Source organism: Zeus faber (genome assembly GCF_960531495.2).
Source record: "Zeus faber genome assembly, chromosome: 10".
Taxonomy (NCBI): Eukaryota; Metazoa; Chordata; class Actinopteri; order Zeiformes; family Zeidae; genus Zeus; species Zeus faber.
In genome coordinates, this window is record NC_137199.1 from 16,833,362 (window position 1) to 16,856,481 (window position 23,120).

Consider the following 23,120-nt stretch of genomic DNA (forward strand, 5'->3'; position numbering starts at 1 on the left):
TTGATCTTTGCTCCGCCGCAACAAACATTTTGAGTGCGTTGTGTCACACTGCCTGAACGTGTGGACCGATCGTTCTGGGCTGGGAAGGTCTGTGGGTCTGCTCCCGGGTTGGAGGTCGGTTCTGTGCGTCAGCGAGACCGGGGACCCGGGGCGAACAAAACCAGTCAAGTTCCGGTTCTCCAAAAACATCCGAAAGCCAGCACGAGGCTGATCCGAGCGGACGTGCAAATCTGTTTTAAATTAACTTTAAATAGGAAGGCCGGAACTACGCTATCTATTTTTATTTTAGGATAAGATGATCACATCCAAACTTTAATGATTCCCAAACGAGAAATTGGATCATTGCCTCAACATATTGGAGGTTGGCGTCAAATAAGGGGGCTGAAATGAAACATTTAACTGGTCCAGGCTTGATGAACAGGGTGACGTGGCGTGGCGAGGGTCCCTCGGGGTCAGGTACCGCGCTGTTGACTTAACTACGATTCCCACAAATCATCCTAACGACGTCCCACATTACACTGAGAGACGACATCTCTCGTACCTTTTCTCTTCACGACATTTTTAATAACTAGATCAGGTGTTCCCAAACTTAAGGGACCCAAAAGTGCATACTGTATATCTATAGCCTATAATAAACTGCCATGTGATTTAACCCTCCGCTGAAACAGAAATAAATTGATCCAATAAGAAAATGAAAGTATATAAACGTTGAAAGCTGTTGCTCCTTGATTACTCTAAGGAGCAACAGGTGTACAGCCACACTGATCCTGAGTCCCCAATTACTGTACCTAGACCCAGGTGTGGCTGCTCAAACCACACCACCCCGACACCACAATAAACTATAAATATATTTGCTAAAAATATGAATATAAAATAATTTTGTTGCGGACCCCCTGCAACCCCTTTGGGGACCAAGTCGATATAGCTTGTCCATGCCATTTCTTATTTCGGCTGTGTCACCTTAGCAAGCAAGCTCGATTCGACTTATGTTTTCCTGATGTCAGTGGGTGTCAGAGGAACGACAGAATTTGAGCATCTGAGCCGAAAACACCCCCTCCCAGCTTCCCCGTTCGCCGCCGCGCTATCGTGCTTTAAAACAGCATATTGGAAAAGGAATGACGGCATCTCAGAGTTTCTGCACAGAGGACGCTATGGATGACTTTGTGATTTGTAGTCCTGGAGTGAAGAGAAGACAGAGAGAGTGAGAGAGAGAGAGAGAGGGGGGGGGGGTGGTCTTTCTCTATCTCTCTGTCTTGAGAATTGCTGCATTCAGGGTCCCCCGTTGAGAACCTCTATGCAGTTACACAATATAGATGTTAAAATGTTGTAAAAACCTCCCGCTGCTGGACTTTTTAAATGTTCCTAGTTTCTAATACATCTCGACGCCACTGAACACACAGCGTGATGAAAATCCTCACGCAAGGAGAATCAGCTGACTAAGGGCTTCATTTTCATTTTCATTATCTTATTTTGGTTGCCATTATAGTAAACTCCAAGACTCCATAGACATGGGAAAATAATTTGCTGAGGAGCGCTTATTCTTACTTTGTTTTTTAATGAATTTCATTATTTTAATCATTTTATTATTCTACTTTGTAAATGAATTTGTTTTGCTTGCGTTATTATTTGCTTCATTATTATCTATTATATTATTATTGTTACTATATGACAGCCTTCTTGAGTTGCGTATGAAGGGTGCTACACAAATTAAGGTTATTATTATTATTATTATTATTATTATTATTATTATCTTATAATATTATTTTTGATGTTTATTTGATGACTCGTAGATCAAATATACAGCGTAAATGTTTGTGATTCAATGATCTTATTGATGTACTATTTTCTTATATTGCATTTACAAAAAAAAGGCATTAAAGTGCATTATTCTGATTGTCTGTTCATTTTCGTTTTCGTTAAGTACTATTTTGTTGTTCATTCCTACATTTCTTACATTTATATTGGAGATATTTTGTCTCCTGATATTTTTCTATGTACTTTTGCCCTGTATTCAACGATGAGCAGGAAAATGCAGATTTTTCTGTCAGTATAAAGTGACTTTGACCTTAATTAACTACATATTCCACCAGCGCTTAGTGGACGTCCACATGATCATTTTCACAAACATCTCACCCGAATACAGTAATTATTAAGCTGGAAGTTGAGCTTAGAATGAAATGAAAAGCATGTTTTTTTCACTGAGCAACACAAACTACGAACAATGTACTATTTAGAATACAATATATTGAGTGAAGAATTGTATTACATGGAATGCTTTGTGTGTTTTATTGTGCGGATCGATGTTATGAGATCCAGTAAGATTAATGAAACAATGACCATCGTGAGTCTAGTCCATAGTGAGTCAGGACACTGAGAGCAATTCTATTTGAAGCCATCAAGACTGATTTGGAAAATGGCTGAAATGGTTCTGTCCCTGTCGAAAAACCTCAGTGTGAAAGGGTTCTGTGATTTGAGATGATTAAACTGGTGGCTACTCTCCGCCAAATGACCTTGGCTATGATCCAATCAAGGCAGGTATAGCAGCCTTATAGACGGGAGATGAGAGAGGGTGTGTGTGTGCGTGTGTGTGTGTGTGTGTGTGTGTGTGTGTGTGTGTGTGTGTGTGTGTGTGTGTGTGTGTGTATGCGCGTGTGCGTGCGTATGTGTGTGCGAGAGAGAGAGAGAGAGAGAGAGAGAGAGAGAGAGAAAGAGAGAGTGAGAGAGAGAGTGTGTATGTGTACGTGCATAGGCTGAGAGTACTGAGTCTGCTCAAGTACCATCAAGTACCATCACTTACCAAGTATTCCACCAAATCCCAAGTAAAAAGGATTTCATTGTCAACAAGAGAATTACTCTCAGGGGATTACAACAGCTTTACATCCAACAATAACAATACTAAATGTAATACCACAATACTAGCACATTTAAAGGATAGGATTTGCTATGTTTTCAAACCACAATCAATTCAAATATTGATCTGATATCTGAGATCAATATTTCTAACATTAAAACATATATATATATATATATATATATATCTAAAACTAGTCTTTGTGATTGCTGCAGTACATCCAGAGTGTACACAGCTGCAGCAGGTTTACAGGAGGAAGTAACACAACTTCCATTTTCTAGTCTGAAGGATGGAGGATGGGCGGATGGAGCCAAATGAGCTGAAGTGCAAAAGAGTCAATAAAACCCCAAAAATCCTGATAAATTGCAGCCAATTATTTTTCAGTATAATATATGAAGTCTGATAATATTGTAAGATTCAACCTGTTTTTTAAGGCTCAAACATTTGACCTTTAAGCACAGTGAGAGGCTGCAGCAGAGCGGTATGATGGGAACCATCATTTTAATATGGTCTGGGTGGAAAAACGTTCAACCTATCCCGCAAAACAAAGCCTGTTTTTTCAGTCCCTTTTCACATTTAAGTCAAAATGTTGAAATCATTTTAAATTGTATTGCTCTCACATTTGAGAGCATTGTGCAATGATTTTGTGTATTGTGTGTTTTGTGTGGTTAATACCGCTGGAGTCGACAAGGGTCCTACACAACTTTTAAAGCTCTAAAGTCTGCACCTCCGCTCCTAATTAACTAAGTTTCCTATTTTGCACTGGACTCCCAGGGGCCTTATTAGCCACAGAGAAAAATCTATCTCCCTGCATTCTTTTTCTCATTCCGAGCAACTTTCCCTTTTTTCCCCATTAAAATGGGAGATGTTCCCTCCCTCCGTAGCCGGCACGCCCTAAATGTCGCATTTATACCTACAACGTGTGCATCTGTAAGCAGGACTGCTGCGTCAAGTCATTAATTCCTCCTCCGCCGCCCCGTCGGTTGGATGGGGAAATGAAAGGAATGCGTGGAAAGGCGGGATTTTTACGCTTTCCCACTCTAAATGGGAGGCGAGATGGGAGAGGCGGAACGGCCGGGACGCAGCCCGGCTGACAGCTCCATCATGGAGCTCCCCAGACGGCCGCCAATCACCCAGCGGGCCTCCCATCAGCACAGGAAGGAGACGGGGCATGGCACACACCTGCACACAAACAAACACACACACATACACGCAGGACTGGCAGGAGCCAATTTTGCCGTCACACTATTGGGTGATTTCCAGCTAAGCCTGGCAGACTTGTTACAGCTCTTCAATCAAATTGAACTTGTGGCTTCGGTCCTGACAAAAAAAAAAGAGAGAAAAACAGCAGCCAGAGACGTTGAGGAATGCCGGCCACAGTTAAAACACAAGCATAAAAAACGTGCATCCACACAGAAGCACGTACACTCACACAGAAGCAGGTACACACATGCACACACACACACACACACACACACACACACACACACACACACACACACACACACACACACACACACACACACACACACCATGCATGCATACAGAAACAGGTAACTCTGCAGGAATAATAACAACAAACACACTACGAACAGATCTGAAAGCGTGTCACCTGAGCACAGCCGCTCCAGTTAGAACTAAACAAGCCCTCCAGTTTGGTCCAGTGCGTTACCAGTAAACACACCAGGAAGAGCCGCGACTCTTTACACATGTCAACGTAATTCAAACGGCAGCTACGGAATTTCAGACGCAGTCAAAGGAAGAAAGAAAGAAATTCACTGACGCTGTGTTTGTGCACCCTCCAGTCAGCTTTCTATTATGCTAAGGAATACAAATTTTTGTTGTTGCTGTTATTACATGGTTTTTTTTTAAATCATATGTTCCTGTTTTAATTGTATAATTTCACGCTTACGTTTGGAGCTAGGCATGAAAAAAGGGGAATTACAATATGAAGAGATCGAAGAGATGATGGAAATTTGTGGGATACACAGACAGACAGACAGACAGACAGACAGACAGACAGATAGACAGACAGATAGATAGATAGATAGATAGATAGATAGATAGATAGATAGATAGATAGATAGATAGATAGATAGATAGATGGATAGATGGATAGATAGATAGATAGATGGATAGATAGATAGATAGATAGATAGATAGATAGATAGATAGATAGATAGATAGATAGATAGATAGATAGATAGATGGATAGATGGATAGATAGATAGATAGATAGATAGATAGATGGATAGATAGATAGATAGATAGATAGATAGATGGATAGATAGATAGATAGATAGATAGATAGATGGATAGATGGATAGATAGATAGATAGATAGATAGATAGATAGATAGATGGATAGATAGATAGATAGTAGCTACAGTAAGCACTTGCTCTCAAGCACTCTCGTTCGGTACTTGAAGTAAATAAAATACTAGTTAAAGTACCTGTCAGCAGATGGCAAAATATGTGTGATGACAGCCCAGCAGCCTCCAGCTGCATGGCCCCAGCAGACTGACAGGAGGCTCATCTACCTCCCCAGCACCATGGACAGCGCCTGTGACCACCCGCCCCTCACCAAGCCCACCAAGCCCTCACCCACCACTAATGCTTCGATAGAATAAAGAGCCCACGGGGCCAACTGAGTTATCAAATATCTGTGCTTTTATTCTGGTGCCGTTTATGGCATTATTGCCGTAGCCAATTACAGCATGAAGTACGCAGGTGACAACAATATGAAATATTTTAGTTTTTCTTTAGATGAGGGCTCATGCACATCAGATCACAATTTACAATTAAATAGTTTAGGAGTCATTTACAAATATATTGTGATGGCAAATTAAAATATTTCTATAAGTAATGTACTGCACTCAGAAGGGAAAATGCTGACACATGCTTACGTGTTGTTTTCAACCTAAAAGTTAGTTTTAAACGGAACTTAGTACCAGAGTGCAGGAGGAAAAACCAACAACACCGGACAATATCAATATCGCCCGACGCAAAGTGCATGAGTTTGCTTAACATGGGTTCTAAAGAGCTTTGCTCTTGGACTATAACTACGTGTCATTGTATGAAGAACGAGACATGCGACCGGGGGCGTGGTCACAAGACGACGCCCATTTAGAGAGCATGAGAAATCCCTCCGGACAGAGGTAAGGAGAGAAACAACTGTATCACTGTTTCAGAGCGTATCACTGTATTACTCTCCTATTTTGCAAAATACATCTTGTTCTTGTTAACAGAGCGAAGGTTTGTTTGTTCCCGAAAGCAAAGGTTTATCTCACCGACCACGCAGCGGAATATAATTATAAATCCTGATATCATTTTAAACTAACGTAATGTGACTATGTTTAAAACGTCGTGAAAAAGAATAGATATTTGCTGTGAAATGCGACGGAGTAAAAGTCTAACAGTCTTCATAACTGAATATACTTCATTACTTTCCACCGCTGACTACCAGAAAATAAACATGTGAATGCGTGCTGAAAGTCAAAAAGTTGTTTCGGTGATTTGTATGGGAATTGTACCTAGGCAGCGAGCGGCTGCCTAAGTCCAACCTGAAGGTCTGCCAGCGTCGCTTATCACCTTTACCTCTAATGGATCGCCTTCACGATCACTTTGTTTGACTACCTGCACTCCTCATACCCTGTGCTGAATTATGAGCTGGGGAGAAGGTATTGGATTTCAACTTGGTGACTGCGAGAAGGGATCGCCGGCTGTGGAAGGTGGAACTGGTCTGCGTTCACCGGGGCCCCATTCAGAGGCAGAGCCGGTGATTTATTGGGACAATAATCACCCCGAAGAATATTGTTTTTGTATGGAAACAGATTAATGAAAATTATTCAAAGAAGATAAGATAAAGGGCAACAATTGCGTGACAAAGATAATGGACCGTGAAAGCCAGCAGTCACTAATCATCTTTAAAAGATAAAATTACTGACTGCGGGGTGCGAGGGGGAAAAAATGAGATTTTTCGTGCTCTCATTGATTTATTTAAACAATGGTTTGATTACCCCGCATGCCAAAGCACAAAAAGGACCTCGCGAGCTGGCGCCGAGATATTATACCACAACTTATTAAACAACCGGTGGCTGTTTGCCGACCTGGCACGCCAAGGGCGGCACAAAGCTGATTGGGACCGTCAATAAACTCTCACGGAATAATGCGCACGCAGGTTCACTCTCCACAAAAGCGCTAATGAAGCCCAGGGTCCTTCTGGGACATGGGCTGATCAAAGCGCCGGGTCTGCTTCGCGGCATGGATCACACTGCAGCTCAAAGGGGAGAAAACCCGACCCCCACCTCCAGAAAGGGATTTAAAGATTGATCAAATACATCTCGGGGTCCGGAATTCCTTAATTTCCCCCCAGGGATTATAAAGCTGTAGTGCTTATTTTATTTAACAATGTGTATATGTGTTTATACTGTACATGCTTCTAATACTACTGCAACTAATAATAAACTTTCCCAGCTGATGATTTTATTCATCTGGGTTGTGCTGGTTAGCAAATCCACACGGCTGACTCAAAATCACAAAATTAATGGATTTTGATTTATTTCTGGGGTTTTTTTAGCAGTCATTGCACATTTTGTTTGTTTAGTTTTTTGACCGTCCAACAAAGCATCGTCCACTACGGCACTGTTCATTTTCTGAAGTAAAGTGGCTCATGGTTGGGTTCTGACTTAATGACCGAGCACAAATGTGCATCCTGAGAGCTGGACCAGCTGACCACCCTGTCCATGCCAAGGTCACACACTCGGGTTCACTCCCAAATAGGAAAAAAGCTCCGTCCTACGTGGGACCCGGGGCGGGGATCAGACTCAGATCTCTGGTGCTGCAATCCCCTCTTCCTTCTCTTCCAGCGGTTTTTAAATGTAATTCCCTAAGCTGTCATTGAAATCCTTCTTACGCAATATACCACTTGATAAAGCGCGTTAATTGCTCTCTGCGCCGACGTAAATGCAAAGCTTCCTGCGTGGATGAGGACACTAACCGTGCTTTTAGAAGCTCCCGCTGCGAGGATTTACTGTGTGATTCTACCTGGAGTTAAACAGCTTTCGGTGAAAACGGAGAGTGTGGGAGAGGGAGTTTTCACCGTGTAAAGCTGTTTTTTTTTATGGCCTCTCTACTCTCGTAAACTTTTGCTATTTTAGCTTTGGACAGAAAGCAGCTGTCACGATGCACCGTCCCAACATTTCAAAGACGCGCCTTCTCTCTATGACTGTTTGAAATTCTCCGGTTTGATGACAGGTACTATTTTCACGACACCGAAAATGCCCAAAAGCGGCGTTCCCTCTCCCCTCCACTTGGGCAGCAGGGCAGGAAACTACTCCTGGTATTTTCACAGACATTGTCTATTTTAGGATGGCGATGACGTCGGCATAGTGGCTGTGTGAACGAATCCCACACTGGCGGGACAACGGTGAAGTGTGCGTGAGCTTACAGTATGTGTGTGTGTGTGTGTGTGTGTGTGTGTGTGTGTCTACTGCGTGCACTACACCACCGCTACTCAGGCCCTATCCACACCTATAAGGATATTTTTGAAAACGTTGTATTTTTTCTGCGTTTTGGCCTCGCCCACAATCAGTGTTTTAGGAACTGGGAACAAAGCCTTCGGAAAAAGGGCCTTCCAGGGTGGAGGTTTTTCAAAACTCAGTTTCAGCACCTCGACCTGCGTCGGGAACCGACGAGCGATGGCCAATGCCCAGTTTGCTTACGTGTGGTCAGCTTAAAAGTCGCTCCATCTTTAAGGACGGCTTCCGTACAGTGTTGCATCTGAATATTATGAAGAAGCCCGACACGCTGCACGCTCCCAATGTTCTTCTGTGGTGTTCCATCGAGTTTTATGACAAATGTTCGCCCCCTACTGGGCTGGCCTGTTTATGTTGAAGTTCAAGTTCAAGAGGTTATTTGTCACATACATATACATACGGTCATACATATATGCAGTGAAATGTCATGACACGCGGTGATTATGTGAGCGTTTTCAATCATTTTTTGCGTTTTGCGAAAGATCCATATACTGTACGTTGTGGACAAGGCCTGAAAGTCCAGATCTGGACTGAAACGCAAAACAATCCAAATGCCAGTTAAATGTAGGAAAATGTTTAGTTCTTTTATCTCAAAGCGTTGTTGACAGGTGTTATACCGAGTTTTGCTGCCTGCAGAGAAATGGATCTGGGTTATTCGTTATGCTGCTGCCGTTCCAGGGGAAAAAAATAAGACAACAAAAATCATCACAGCGGGACAAAAAAGAAAGCTTAGAAAGAGAATTAATTCTCCATTTATTTCTTGTAACTGAAGAATCCTACCTGAATTTAATTCGTAACTGTCTGGTAGTTTTAACAGACGTTCACAGAATCTAAATGTGAAGCTGTGTGTACTTCACCAAACTGTGTATGCACCACATTCTTTGAATGACATAAAAATAACATGTTTAATGGTAACCTGCAGAGGGTGTGTTTGTATGTCTCAGCGTGGACCTGCAGTGTGTGTGTGTCTCAGCGTGGACCTGCAGTACGTGTGTGTGTGTGTGTGTGTGTGTGTGTGTGTGTGTGTGTGTGTGTCACCGTGGACTTACAGTGTGTCTGTGTGTGTGTGTGTGTGTGTGTGTGTGTGTCTGTGTGTGTGTGTGTGTGTGTGTGTGTGTGTGTGTGGGTGCGTCTCACCATGGACCTGCAGTGTATGTGTCTGCACCAGCTTCCTGTTTCCCTCGGCGTAGCAGCTGTAGTTTCCCATGTGACTCGTCGTGACTTTAGTGATGTACAGAGAGCCGTCGTCCCCAAAATCCTGATGGAGGAGAAAAAGTTTCAATGACCTCATTCAATCATCCACCCATCCATCCATCCATCCATCCATCCATCCATCCATCCATCCATCCATCCATCCATCCATCCATCCATCTATCCATCTGTTGTTCATAATCTTGTTACTCCTCTTTTTGTTTTATATTTGAATTTTAGAGGTGACGCGCCAGATGCCAATTTCTAAACAATAAAGGGAAATTCCACCCAAAACATGATGTCATTGTTCTTATTTCCTCTGCTCTGACGGCCAAAACACTGCCATTTAGCTTCCGACACAAACAGGAAGCAAGCTCCATGACTTTGCATCATCTTGTGACACCATTTCCCACGAGCCCTCTCGGCGGCTCCGAAGTGCTTTGGAGCGCAACGTCCGATCCCCAAACATGAAATGCGGCACGACGCTTCCCGTCGATATATCTCACTCATAAAAGAGCAGGACAGGGGGTACGCGGCTGAGACTTTGCCCCCGAGAGGAACGGTGACGGGGGGACGCGATCTAATTGGTGGAGTTCACTGCGGGTCGACCGGTATCGAAAGCGAGAAGTAAAAGAGCGGACATTCACGCTCTTGACTGCAATCACGGTTGTCGGGTTTCACTTGTTTTCAGCTGAGCTTTTAACCCGGATGCACAGATAACACACATGTTGGACCTGACACCGTCACCTGGCTCCGCGCCTTTTTACACCGCCGCGCGTTTTCGTGGTGGAATTTCCCCCTGAAAACATCAGACGATGCCGAATCCCGCCTCTGCTCCTGATCCACCACCATCATGCCTGACAGGTTTGATGTGGCGCTCGGCGCGGGGTTTGCGTATAATGTGGAGTGTTCTCCAACACACACATTGCACCTGATCCAAATCTGACAGCGGCGTCGGTTATCGCCGCGTCACGACTGACGGAGAGAGAAAGAGTTATCGGAGCCACTCTGTCGGCGGAGACGGCGTGAAGTCGTGAGCGGCTGTTGATAAGCGCTTAAAGGTGCGGGCGGTGGGCAGCGGGCGGCGGACGGCGGGCGGCGGGCGGCGGGCGGCATGCACATGAGAGGACAGACATTGTTCCACGGAAACATTCAGCGATGGAGCAATAATAACCTGGCTCCATCTTGGCGGAAAGATAAAGTGCTTGGGTGCGGCGGAGGGTGAAAAACGTACATTGTCGAAGCAAAGAAGGAGAAAGAAAGATGGCCTCTCGTTGGGAGGCTTCCGCTCATGCAAATACAACTCCAAGGATGGAGGAAAAAAAACAAAACAACACTCGTTTCTAACGTGCTGCTGAATATAAGGAATCCGCTTGAACGTCAATGCATCTGCAAATGATCAGAATGGAAAGGTCCTGGACGGAGGCATTTAGATGCTTTGTGCGTTGTCATGCCACAAAAAAACCTCAAAAACACAAACAAAACTCCAACTCCAACTCTCCCGTGGTCTTGTTCAAGCAAAGGCAACGTTTTGTGATTAACCTGAAACCCTTTCCTGGCAACGCCAAAGGAAACCTAATTAATTCATGCTGCGGTGGCATAATGATGAAGCTCCGTGAACAATAAAGAAAGCGAGGAGAAAAAAAAAAAAAAAAAAAAAAAAAAGGATCCCAGACACACACAAATAAAATGGAATAAAGACAGAAGAATAAATAACACAGCGACAAAACTGATAGAAGTTCCCAAAGCTAATGAGCCTGTGAAGGAGTGTTTGGTTTGTTTGTCGTTCCCATCCGGCGAGACGCAAATCCCCGCCGCCCCGCCGTGCAGGTGAACGCGGCTCTTCCAGGGGAATTTCCCGAACACGGAGCCTCTCCACTAATCGCAGGTTTTGCTGCTTCACGAGGCGTGAACGTGCCTCCGCTCTCCTTCGTTAGGGCCCTTTATTCAAGTTTGTTGTCCTCTCCGGCGTGTCACATCGTTATCGTCTTAAATCCCAAATTCTAAATCCTCGGAGCGTTTTCCTTTTGTTTTTTGTCTTTTTTTTTTTGTTGTTTTTCAAGGATAAAGGAGCAGCCTTAATACCGAGGCTTCTCTGGGCGAACTTGATGAGGTATATTTATGCTTCCACGGGGCACATCTGGACAAACATCTGTTTAGAATACAGCGGTTGTCAGATTTGGGGTTTTCTGCTGCACACAGCCTTTCCACCTAGGATTAATTTAACATATGCATTTTATTATAATTATTATTATAATTATTATTATTATTATTATTATTATTATTATTATTATTATATATTCGTATTTTATTTATTATTTTATCAATTTAACACACACATTTAAAGTGTTATTTTATCAGATGTTGCTCATTATTGAAATCATATTTCCTCATGTTTTCTTGCCCTTCACCACACATACAACTATTTATGTGACTTGTGACGAAAAAAAACTATGAATCTGAGCAGCCTCAACACACAAGTACTTTATTTCTGTACTTAAGTGATTTTTTCAAGTATCCGTACTTACTGAATTATATTCCGTTTCAGAGACTTTAAATTTGTACTTTTTTCTCTATTTAACATTATTTCTAAAACAGTGACTTACTTTAGTTCTGATGGACAAGAGGAATCTGCCACTTAAACAGTCCGACCCATGAGGGCGTGGAAGTGCGTGGCGCCGTCGAGTCGTCTGACAGAGCAAGCTCCGCCAGCTACGCCTCCTTTATTTGTTTTTTGTCTTAAATCGGGATTTATACTTATATTTGTGTATCCTTGCACATGACAAGACCTATTCTATTGTTTTCTGCACGAGCATGAGCATCATCTGCAGAAACAAGGTGCAGTCATACTTTATGAAGTCTGATAGACTCTGTTATATCAGGGCACTGGATGGGACAAGCACTGTAATCTATTACTTTTAATTCTTTAATTCTTCCATTTAAGAGCAACGACTTATAATCTTTTTGCTGAAGTAGAAACAGCACTGTTTAACATTGTGTAATTCTGCTTTCTGCAGACGGACCCGTAGAGGCCGCCGCCATGTTGTCAGGTACATCAGCGTGTGCATCAGTCCCCCGGGTGCGGCGATCGTACACCAGGGCCCCCGGCGAGCGGCTCGGGCTGAATGGATCCTCCGCCTCCTCCGCCTCCTCCGCCGGGCGATATGAGGGGGAAATCGATGGCGCGTTCTGGCCCCCGTGGGCTCGGAGCGTATTGTGTCGCCTTTTATGGATGAAAAATGAATGCATGGGAGGAATGGAACTTGGAGATGTGGAACACGCCTTCGACCCCCGCGCCGTGCTGTTGCTGCCACCGCGGCTTCTCGTGGCACTCGGCAGGCTGCGGGGCGGTGCAGAGGACGGCGGGTGGAGGTGAAGCACGGGTCAGCGCTGGAAGGACGCTAACAAGCAAACCCCCCCGGCCGCCCACATTTGAATTAATTGTCGCTCCGGTTATGGTTGTAGGATATATTTTTCTTGAAGCTACTTGGAGCTTATAGCTACTCAGGGACTAAGCTCCCTCTCCATCTCTAGCAGGTGGTAAGAGGGGAGAGGGGGAGTGGAGGGACGCCGAGACCGGCGGGGGAGTGGCGCGCCGCAGTCCTCTCTGCACTCCACCTCCCATGTGCTCTGGAGGGAGTAAACGGATGTTTCAGGCGTGAAATGAAGGGAAATGAACATCCAGTCCTACATAACAGATCGGACGTCTGGATTCCGAACGTGAGGAGGCCGTTGCTGTGGCCGTGGGGCCGCGGAGGGAGACCGGTCCGGACCCCTTCCAGATGTGGAGGGTGCCGCTCGGTGAGGACAACTTTCCTGGAGGCATCGACCTGCGGCGCTCCAGAAAATAGACTCATACTGTCGAGCTTTAACACTGCATGGTATAGAAATACAATAACCTATGATTTGTCATATTGTATTATTATTATCGCTGGCCACTCGGCATCTTCTGCAGCCTAGTCTTCCTGGAAGGGGTTGGGATTCCTCCTTCTGTCCCTTCTCAAGGTTTCTTCCTTTTTCCCCAAAAGGTCTTTCTGGGAGTTTTTCCTTTGCTCGGATGAGGGTTCAGACCGGGGGATGCCATTGATTTCTCTGTGAAACGTGGGTTTGTGACGCCCTTGGAGACTCTACAGTGACTGAGGGTTGGACCGTATAAATGAACTTGACTTGACTTAAATTGAGCTTTTCTTCGTTCTGTACGAAACTGAGAGTTACTGACAACCGGAGTCAAAATCCTTGTACGTGTAAGCACACTTGCATGGCCAATAAAGACAGATTACGGTTAAGATTGATGGATTTTTTTCAAGGAACATTTTTTTTTTTTTCACAGTTTTATAATTCAACAAAATCTTTCTCTTTCTTATATTATCTTTTGGGGCTCACTAGCTTTGCGGGCTCACTGTCAATGGCACAAAACATGGTGAAATGACAGTTTAGTTGATTCCAGTTTGACTAAAAACCTACCTGAGAGGGAATCTGTTGCGGAGGAAGAGGAAAGGTGAGACAGTAAGGAGGTGAGTTCCGGTCCTCCAATAAATGGATACTCCATTTTTGGGAGGCAAATTCACTTGGATTTGTCTATCTTACCCAGTTATACAAGAGAGTCTCAACACCAATCTCATGCCTGTGTGTCCAACACCGAGAACTTCCGGAATCTCAAAAGCTGAGTTTTGTATCTAGGTGATGCACCTTTCCGGGAGATGCTGGAAGGTGTATTTCCTTAATTTCACGGGAGCTACGCTAGTTGATCCCACCCGCGGCCTTGCATTGCGCTAACACCGTCAGCATGCATTGAGGTCAACATCTTGGTTCTGGACACACAGCGATGAAATTGGTATTGACCTTCTCGTCCGAACAAAAAAGTTTGTTTGTTCGTATTTTTTTTGGAAACTTTCTTTTTTATTTCTTCCAAAAAGTGGAGTATCCCTTTAAGAGAAGAGATGCATAGAAATAAGCATAGAAAGCAGACTGCTTGCATATGACCCATAGTTTTAAAAAAAAAAGCAACTGTCTAGACCAGTGGTTCTCAAAAAAATTCTGTAGGGTACCCAGTCTCAGATCCTTTTCCAGCTGAGAACCCCCTTCACTGGCCTTGGAAGAAAAACACATAAAAATGAACATAAATTATGAACTGTATGTGCATGGTATGTGTATTTTTTTAACATTATGCTGTATATAACCAATATCTTTTAACATTTTTATTTTTATTTCGGAGTACCCTCTGCAGTACCGCAAAGTACCCCGAGGAGTACAAGTACCCCCATTTGAGAAACACTGGTCTAGACTATTATCTTAGAGCAAACTGAGACATATTATAATAAGAGATAACAGTCTGACGACCTCATCCACACAGAACCATCCCTGCATCGCTCCTACCACTCCCACTGATAAGCACGTGACCCGGGGTGTTGATGCAGCCGCGTAGCACGGCACATCCCACATCTTCATCCATCTTTCCATTGGAAAAAATAAAAAAATCGGAGCAGGGGCGCTAGTTATTTCCACCTCGGGGGATGTGGGGGGCAGGGGGGTGGAATATTGATCCCGGCCTTGTGTGGACATTATGGATAATCACGAAGAGCTTTGTGTGGCGTACGCAGCATTTTAACGGAGTAATCCCACATTGCAGCGGAGCAGCGCTCATCGTGGGGGATGGAAATAGTCATCGGCCTCCTTCTCTTTTTTTTAGGGGACGAGGGAACATCCTGTCTCTCCTGATCTCACTGTCGGGCTTCACGCTTCAAACTGCTGCTGCAATTGGTTTCACGTTTGAATGGGTTTTTTATTTAGCTTGATTTTGTAGGTTTTATATGAAGCACTTTGAGCCACATGTTGTGTATGAAAGTGGCTTTACAAAGGAAGGTTTTTATTATCATTATTATTATTATTATTATTATTATTATTATTATTATTATTATTGTTATTATTATTATTAATAATAATAATAATAATAATAATAATAATAATAATAATAGCCAAATTCACTCCAGGAGTCTGTGAAATTCAAAACATTTTCAGGAAATAACAATAATCATAATATCAGTTATATTAATATTATAAATTAATAATAATATAATGTAAATATTGTTTCTTTTATATAATATAAAATTAAATTTTTGTGCAACACCGCCAACACACGCACACACACACACGCACACACACACACACACACACACCTCAGATACACACATGCAGGAATTAAAGGCGCCAAGTACAAACACAGACGGCTGTTTAGCGCTTGGAGGAATCGAACCCCTACAGCCACAATGGTGCAACAACCAGCAACTGTCAACACCGTGCAAATGCTGGAAGCTACTTTGTCAAAACGGAGATGGAGCCTGTCGTACACTGGGAGCGCATCAGACCACTGGGATTAATGTGCGATTCACTGAGTCTGAATGTCAAAAAAACCCCTCCGAAATAGCTGCGTTCTAAACCCCCAATGAGGAGGGTGTCGGGGGGGAGGGCGGAGGATTAGAGCCTAAAGCTCCACGCGTCCTCCCTGGGACATGGTGCTAAACAGGACCCGGCAGGGGATACTTCCAATACTACCAGCCGGCACGTATCCCCCAAATTTCCGGCAAGGTAATTTCACGCTAGCCTGTGGACGGAAGGTGCATCACTAAATCCACTCTCCTCCCTGGAAGGAGACGCGGCGATTGGTGGAGAGTCGGCTGGATGGGAATAAATGTGGATTCAGCCTCACGGGGCCCACGCCACGTGACTCACAGTTCATGTGGAGCCGCTCACCTCCGAGTTGTCAGCGAGCAAACGCGGGCGCGAGGTCCGGTGTGAGAGTGAGCAGGTTGTGGTTTCATTTTGGCCCCGCCCCAAAACAGGCGGCGACTCAGGAACTGGAAACTGGGCTTATAGAAAAGGGCCTTCCGGGGTGGGGGTTTTTCCAAGCTCTTGTTTTTCCGTGTATTGGCGTGGAGAAGGTGGAACAGAGCTTCTTGAAAACGCTGACGTCAGCACCTCGACCCGCGTCGGGAAACTCAGAGCGACGGCCGACGCCCAGTTTGTTTCAGTCCGGCGTGATGAGCACCGTTCGGTATAATTACGTGTTCACGTTAGAAGAAGAAGCTCAGTACGTTGTATGTTCTGCTGTGGTGTTTGACGTCGGGTTTTGTGACATGTTATCGCCCCCTACTGGCCTGGGGGGCTCATGCATTTTAAATTCCCATGTGGATGGAGAGATTTGCTACAACAACCGTTGGTGTGGACAGATTTTTTTCTTTTTAATGGAGGGGAATAATGCGTTTTTTTTATTTATTTCTTTATTTTTTATAATCATCCATTGACGTGTGGACGAGGCCTCGATGGCTGCGGAGACGTGAAGCTCCCATCGGGTTCTGAGGCGAACAAGCGAAAGGCGTGTCCCTAAAACCTGTGTGATTCTGTCCGTGTGTGCGCTTAAAACCGCTTTCAAAGGGAACATCGCCTTTTAACTTGAAGCGGTTGGACTTTTCTGGGGCGGTCGGATTCAGATCGGGGTCGTGGAGGAGGGGTTGTTGTAGTTGCTCTGGCTTCCTCTAGGGGGCTCGATTGTCGCCGATCGCCGTTTTAGTTATTCATAAGGCGATCAGCTCGTCTACTTTAAGAGCATCTACTGCCGACAGAATGCTCTAATGAACACACATCGAAAAAAAAGAGAAGGTCGCATTATAATAAGGTAAGATAAAATATTCAAACTTGAATATTTTCCTGAATTTCCCTCGGGGGAGTTATACAGTTTTATCTCATCTTATTCCAACGCTGCTTTTTGACAACAGATGACTTATATGAGGTTTGAGTCACATTTTGAATCAGACATTTTGTTTAAAACTGATGCTTTTGTCTGTTCTTTCGAACGCCGCCGCCACCGCCGCTGCTGCTGCTGCTGCTGCTGCCGCTGCTGCGGGAAGTGAAACACCTGAGAAGCGAAAGGAGCAACAGAGAACAACGCGTTTCATGGCAGTTTATCTGACAGCTGCCACGGTGTGCACTTTAGAAACCGGGGGGCAGGTAATTAAAAATAAACCAGAGTGAATTGTTACTTTATCACCGTGGACCAAACTCAACTCTCATTAAAAATCAGATGCTTTAAAGTCGGGGCCGAAATTGAAACACCGGGGTTTTGGACATCATTTATAACTTTACCCATCCTGCATTTTGTTGCGTCTCCTCAATTTGAAAAAAACCCCTGATGTACAACAGGTTGGAACTGGTATTTTCATTTGTCTTTTCTAACAGAACTCCCCCCAAGAATCTCAGGATGTCAGGTACACTCGTTTACATACAACCAATCAGATCGAATAATCAACTGAAGAAGCCACGCCCACCCCCTGTAATTAACCTGGAATTGGCTGGCAAGCAAGGTTGACACTTAACCGTCAGGTCATGAATATTAATTAGGGCGAGGTCACTCCCTCTCCGTTCTGGAGATGATGGAGAATCATTTTGAAGTCTTTATTGAATTTTATTTTATCTTTATTTCCCCACGGGGATTAATATAGTCTTATTATATTTGATCTCATATTGTCCGTCCGGCGGGCTCCTCGTCTGGGTCAATGGAAACAACAACACCACTAATACAGGGAAAACCGTAAAAACGCAGTCAGACCCATAAAAAACAGCAATAAACAGCAAAGACGCGAAGAAACAAATAAAAAAAAAAACAATGAGAAAAGTAAGAAGTCGGCATGCTCAGCAACGACCTGGGATGGCTAAAAATGCCACCCAGATGAATAAAGATCCAGACCAGATGAGGTCATCATTGGTAATATTTGAGGCGGTGTGCTTTCTGGAGCACTCGCCCGTCGTAAATGTTACAGGGTTGGTTCTGATTTAACTGTGGCCACTGCACCCGTGAAGCTCAGACGCAGGAACTGCAGGAATCAGAACACAAGTCATTCACAAATAAAACATTTATAAAGGCGCCTTCAAGGTTTTGGAGATTTCTGATTTAGCGCCGTCATTAAAATAATCTCATTATTATTACTTATATTATTATCAAAAAAAATATTCCAGAGTCTTGGGTTTCACAGACCGAAGACCACACGTTCTAAAACGACTGTTTTTGGGGATGATCCGGCTTCAAAACGCATACCGACGCCGGCTTGGAGTCTGACTCCAAGTTTCCAATTGACCCCGAATGATTTGAAACACATCGGAAGGAAGAGCCACGTGCCGCGCGGAGGTGCAGGCCTCCGCTTCCCCCGCTCCCGCCCCCGCCCCCGTGTCTTCGGGCAAGAACACGGAGATGAAACGAGGGAAATACTACGAGCGGCGAAACGGACCTCCGAAAAATAAATGAGAAGCAGATCAAAGCCGGCGCCGACGCGCGTTCTTTATCTCACACAAATCCACCTGAGATGCGGAGCCCGTTCAAGAGGGATGATCTGACTCCATTCGTTGAGATTTGTTTTTGTTGTTCCTTTGAAACCCCCCCGTCGGACCCAGCATCCTCAGCCTCGTTTTTTTTTTTTTCAGTTTTTCAATTGCAAATTGTGAATCGTCTACGTCATTTAAAATAAAAAAAAAAACAAATAGAACCCTCACCCAGACGGTGCTGGAATCACCTGGAATCACGGTTGTGTTTTTCTTGTGCCCAATTCGGAAACAGGGAACCTGGCGGCTTCGGCGGAGGCGGACTGCCGACAGGTGGGAACCTCCTCCACATTTCAAGCGTTATCAACAGTTAATGCAACGCGAGCGGCATCGGCGGATCTCCCTTTGACAGCTGCGGCGACGAGGACTTGATTATCCGCAGCGGGATCAGGTCAACGCCGAGGCACCGGGAGGGAGAAGAGGAGGCTCCCAAAGGCCCCGCTGCTTTGATGTGGCATGAAAGTGGCACTTTGGGCCCGTCTGGGAGAGTGCACGCACACACACACACACACACACACATGCACACTTGCACATGCACACACACACACACACATACACACACACACACACACACACACACACATACACTCACACGCACACACACACACACACACACACACACACACATGCACGTATGCACACACACGCACACACAAATGCAAGTACCCACACACACACACATGCGCCATGATATTTGCTCATTTTGTATTGCATTTTATTTCATTTTATTGTGTATCATCTATCTCTGTGTATATATCGCTGTGGCCTCAAATCACTTTTCTTTAGTGGTTTGCGAAGCACTTTGCAACCTTGAAAGGTTTCGGAAGGTTCTGTGTAGATAAAACCTTTTAACACAAATGCACAGGGCGTTAGGTAGAGTATTGAATGTATTGTAGGTTCTGCATTTTGCCATTTTAAGTCATTATTTTAAAGGAAGATGTCGTTGAGAGGTGTCAAAGTGACTTTTAGCCGGTGCACTCATCAACACGCATATGTTACACTACTCACTATTTTCCTGACGATAGCTGAGATTTTTAGATCTAATGACAAAGTGTCATATGTTTCCGAAACCCAAAATAGAGAAAATATAAAAATATATAAAAAATGTTATCACGAGGAAAATGTCTCTGCTGCTGAGTAAATGGTATTTTTGGTATTTTATGGTTGTTTAACACCTACTGAACCACCCACCTTAGATCCATTTGCATGAAGATGTATTTTATTTTACCTGTTTTGCTGATGGAGGGTGTGGCTCGGATTCATTTCTAGTATATTTTAGCACGCCGCACCTAGTCCGTTAACACATTATAGTCGACAGTAAAAATGCATTGAAAGAGCCTTTCTCCAGACCAGGGGTTCTCAAACTTTTTTCATCCCTATATGGGAGAAAAGAATAAGATAATAGGCCTAATTCTCACACAACTAGGTAAAACATTTGAGGGAATTAGAGATATTCATATTGCACAATTTCAAAATACAGAATATAAACGTAAACATATGTATTTGAACACAAATCAAGAGAAATACACGATAGAGACAGGCGTGGTGAGGTAGCGAGCAAGTGCACATGGCTGGATTTGCATCTCTAAAAGGAGATAAATACAGTATATATGTATGTATACATTGCATAAAGATAGTATATTTCTAAACATTTAAAAATGTACACCTTCAACGGACACAAAAAATATTATCGAAGGTTTTGTTTCGTTTCCCCAGACACTTTTCACGGACCTCCTGGCTAAGTGCCAAACCGCTGCTCTCAAAGTGCTTCACAGCAAACTCCTCCATCTACTTACGCTGATGTCCTCCAGGTCGAGAGCGTTGAGCAGCTGGTTGTTGCGGAGCCACATGATGGGGGGCCTCTGCTCGCCGACGATGCCGCAGGTCATCACGGCGCTCTGTCCGACCGTCACCGTGGAGACGCTCACCCTCTGGTCGTCCGGGAGTGAGAGCTGGAACACTTCTGCACAGGAGGAGACAAGCATGCCATGCTGGGCCTTCAGAGTGGGGAACGTCTAAAATGGTGACACGTTGGGGTTAAGTAGCAGTGGAACTATGCCTTTCACGGTTAAGGAGGGATAATGGAGGGGGCAAATCTGGCAGGTGGTCTGAAAGATAATCAGCATTTATACACCAGTTTCATAAACAAGAGTATTCATCCATTATTGGTCATTTCAGACAAGACATCATGATTATTTTGACATTTATACAGTCTCGGTCTCACAAATAGTTCCCTCAGGATCCACGGATCGCCAGTTAATCATCGCTGTAAATCATCACAGACCGACTGCCGTCCAATCAAATTACTCGACCGCACAGTCATATAAACTGCAATGAAATACGAATCCGGAATACTAAAATAAACTAAAGAAAAGAATCAGAACCACTCCGCTACCAGATGTGCAGCAGGGACAAAATGCTTAGAAAAACAAACTTGAAGGCACAAACAAACTGAAGCTCATCGGGTTCAGTTGGCAAGCTCTACCTTGTGACGGCAAAGAATTTATGAAACTCACTGTTCGCAAAGTTGTGTTTTAATGAAGCCCTAGAAGGTGTGAATTCCACCGGCGTGTTATTTAGCAGCTGTTGAGGTGGGGAGACAGGTGTGAGCTGTTGGTCTGAGTCAGTGCGCGTTTAGGTGCCCGCTGATGAGTGGAAGGAACGCAGCTTTGAGTGAACACAGTCTGAGGGAAAGTCTCATGATGCCGAGATGGAAACCGGCGGCAGTCAGTGGTTCCTGAATGAGGAGTTTCCGGCGAGGGCTCATCGGACGGGTTTAACCTGGCGGATCTGAATTCTGTGAGGGAACCTGAGCCAATCCCTGTTCCACCAAGCGAAATATACCATCTATAATTAAAAAATCAATCAATCAATCAATCATATTTGATTCTGTAGAGACTTAGGGGGCCAGGAGATACCTCTTGGCCCACTGGCCGCCTAAATATGCTCTGAAAAGTCGTTTTGAGGGTTCAGGAAGGATAGCCCTGGTTAAATTTGATCAAAAAATGCATGTCCTGGGTCTAGGTAATTGGGGGCCAAGGATCAGTGTGGCAGTATACCTGTTACTCGTTGATTGGTCTAACGATAAACAGGTAAAACCTCCATCCCCACACTCACACATAAGCTGAGCCCTTGTCATGACATGCTGTCCATCTGCTCCGGGCTTGTTCCACCTAGCCCACTCTCTGCAATAAACTGTGTTTTCTTAACCCCATCGTATGTCTCTGTGCCGGAGGGCCCTGAAAACACCACTTGGGGGATGTGTGGCAGGCGAAACTGCCACAGCATCCAATTCCCCAATTGGACAATGAGCAGAACGCCGTGAATGGGCTGTAATGTAACGCAAGTCGCTGCGCGAGGCCACCCTTCAAATTCCCCCTCATTGGTAATGAGCACCGGAGTGAAAGGAAACAGGGGCTCCGTTTGTCAGAGGACAACACAGGAAACCCGATAAGAAGCGTAGGTTCGAGGACGCAGCACAGCGGACTTCCCGCCGCGCCAGAGTCCAGAGGCGAAAACCACAGCGTCAATTAGAGTCGGCCTACACCGGACCCGTATGGACCCCGACCTCCAAACGCCCTCGAACGCTGCTCTTCATCCGCGGCGCTTCCTGACCTCGTTGCGACCCCAGCTCGTTATCCAAACGCCGTCTTGAAAGGGGGGAGATCAGAGCGACGCAGAGTGCGGGAAAATCAGATGCAGGAGTATTCGTCGCGTACGGGATTGTTAGAAGCCGCCGGTGGCAGAAGATGATCAGACGCCATCAGACGTCTGTGCAAATACGACGCCAGAAAACAATACAGAAAGCGGCTTAAACTCTCAACACCATCCCTAACCAAATGGAAACAGTAGTCAATTGTGACGCAATTTAGTCATAAAGCACTGTACAGGGCATAGATTGCATTTTGGCAATAGCCAATACTTGATAACTAATATAGAGCTATAGTGGACCTGAAATGTGGTAAATGGATTTGTCTGATAGGATTTACTTAGAATCTACTGATGGTCAGTTGACACAAGGACACAGAATAAAAATGGTCGAAATTGTCATTGGTGCCGCTTGAAAAGAATTGCTTTAATTTGTGAAAAGAAATGGCTTTCATTTGTTTCTTCAACTTAAAAGTGAGAAATGAACAATACTTTTAAACTTGAGGAAACCCTAAATATGTAGGT

General features: G+C 44.5%; 1 protein-coding gene across 1 annotated transcript in view; it reads right to left on the reverse strand.

Moving 5' to 3' along the window:
- Positions 1-23,120, reverse strand: part of fstl5 (follistatin-like 5) — a gene marked incomplete at both ends in the record, with an annotated part of 190,975 nt that overhangs the window by 43,229 nt on the left and 124,626 nt on the right. The window contains 3 exons of the mRNA XM_080008170.1: positions 9,525-9,645; positions 14,043-14,054; positions 20,744-20,910. Of these exons, the coding sequence (XP_079864296.1) occupies positions 9,525-9,645; positions 14,043-14,054; positions 20,744-20,910 (300 nt within the window). The remainder of the gene's footprint in view (positions 1-9,524; positions 9,646-14,042; positions 14,055-20,743; positions 20,911-23,120) is intronic.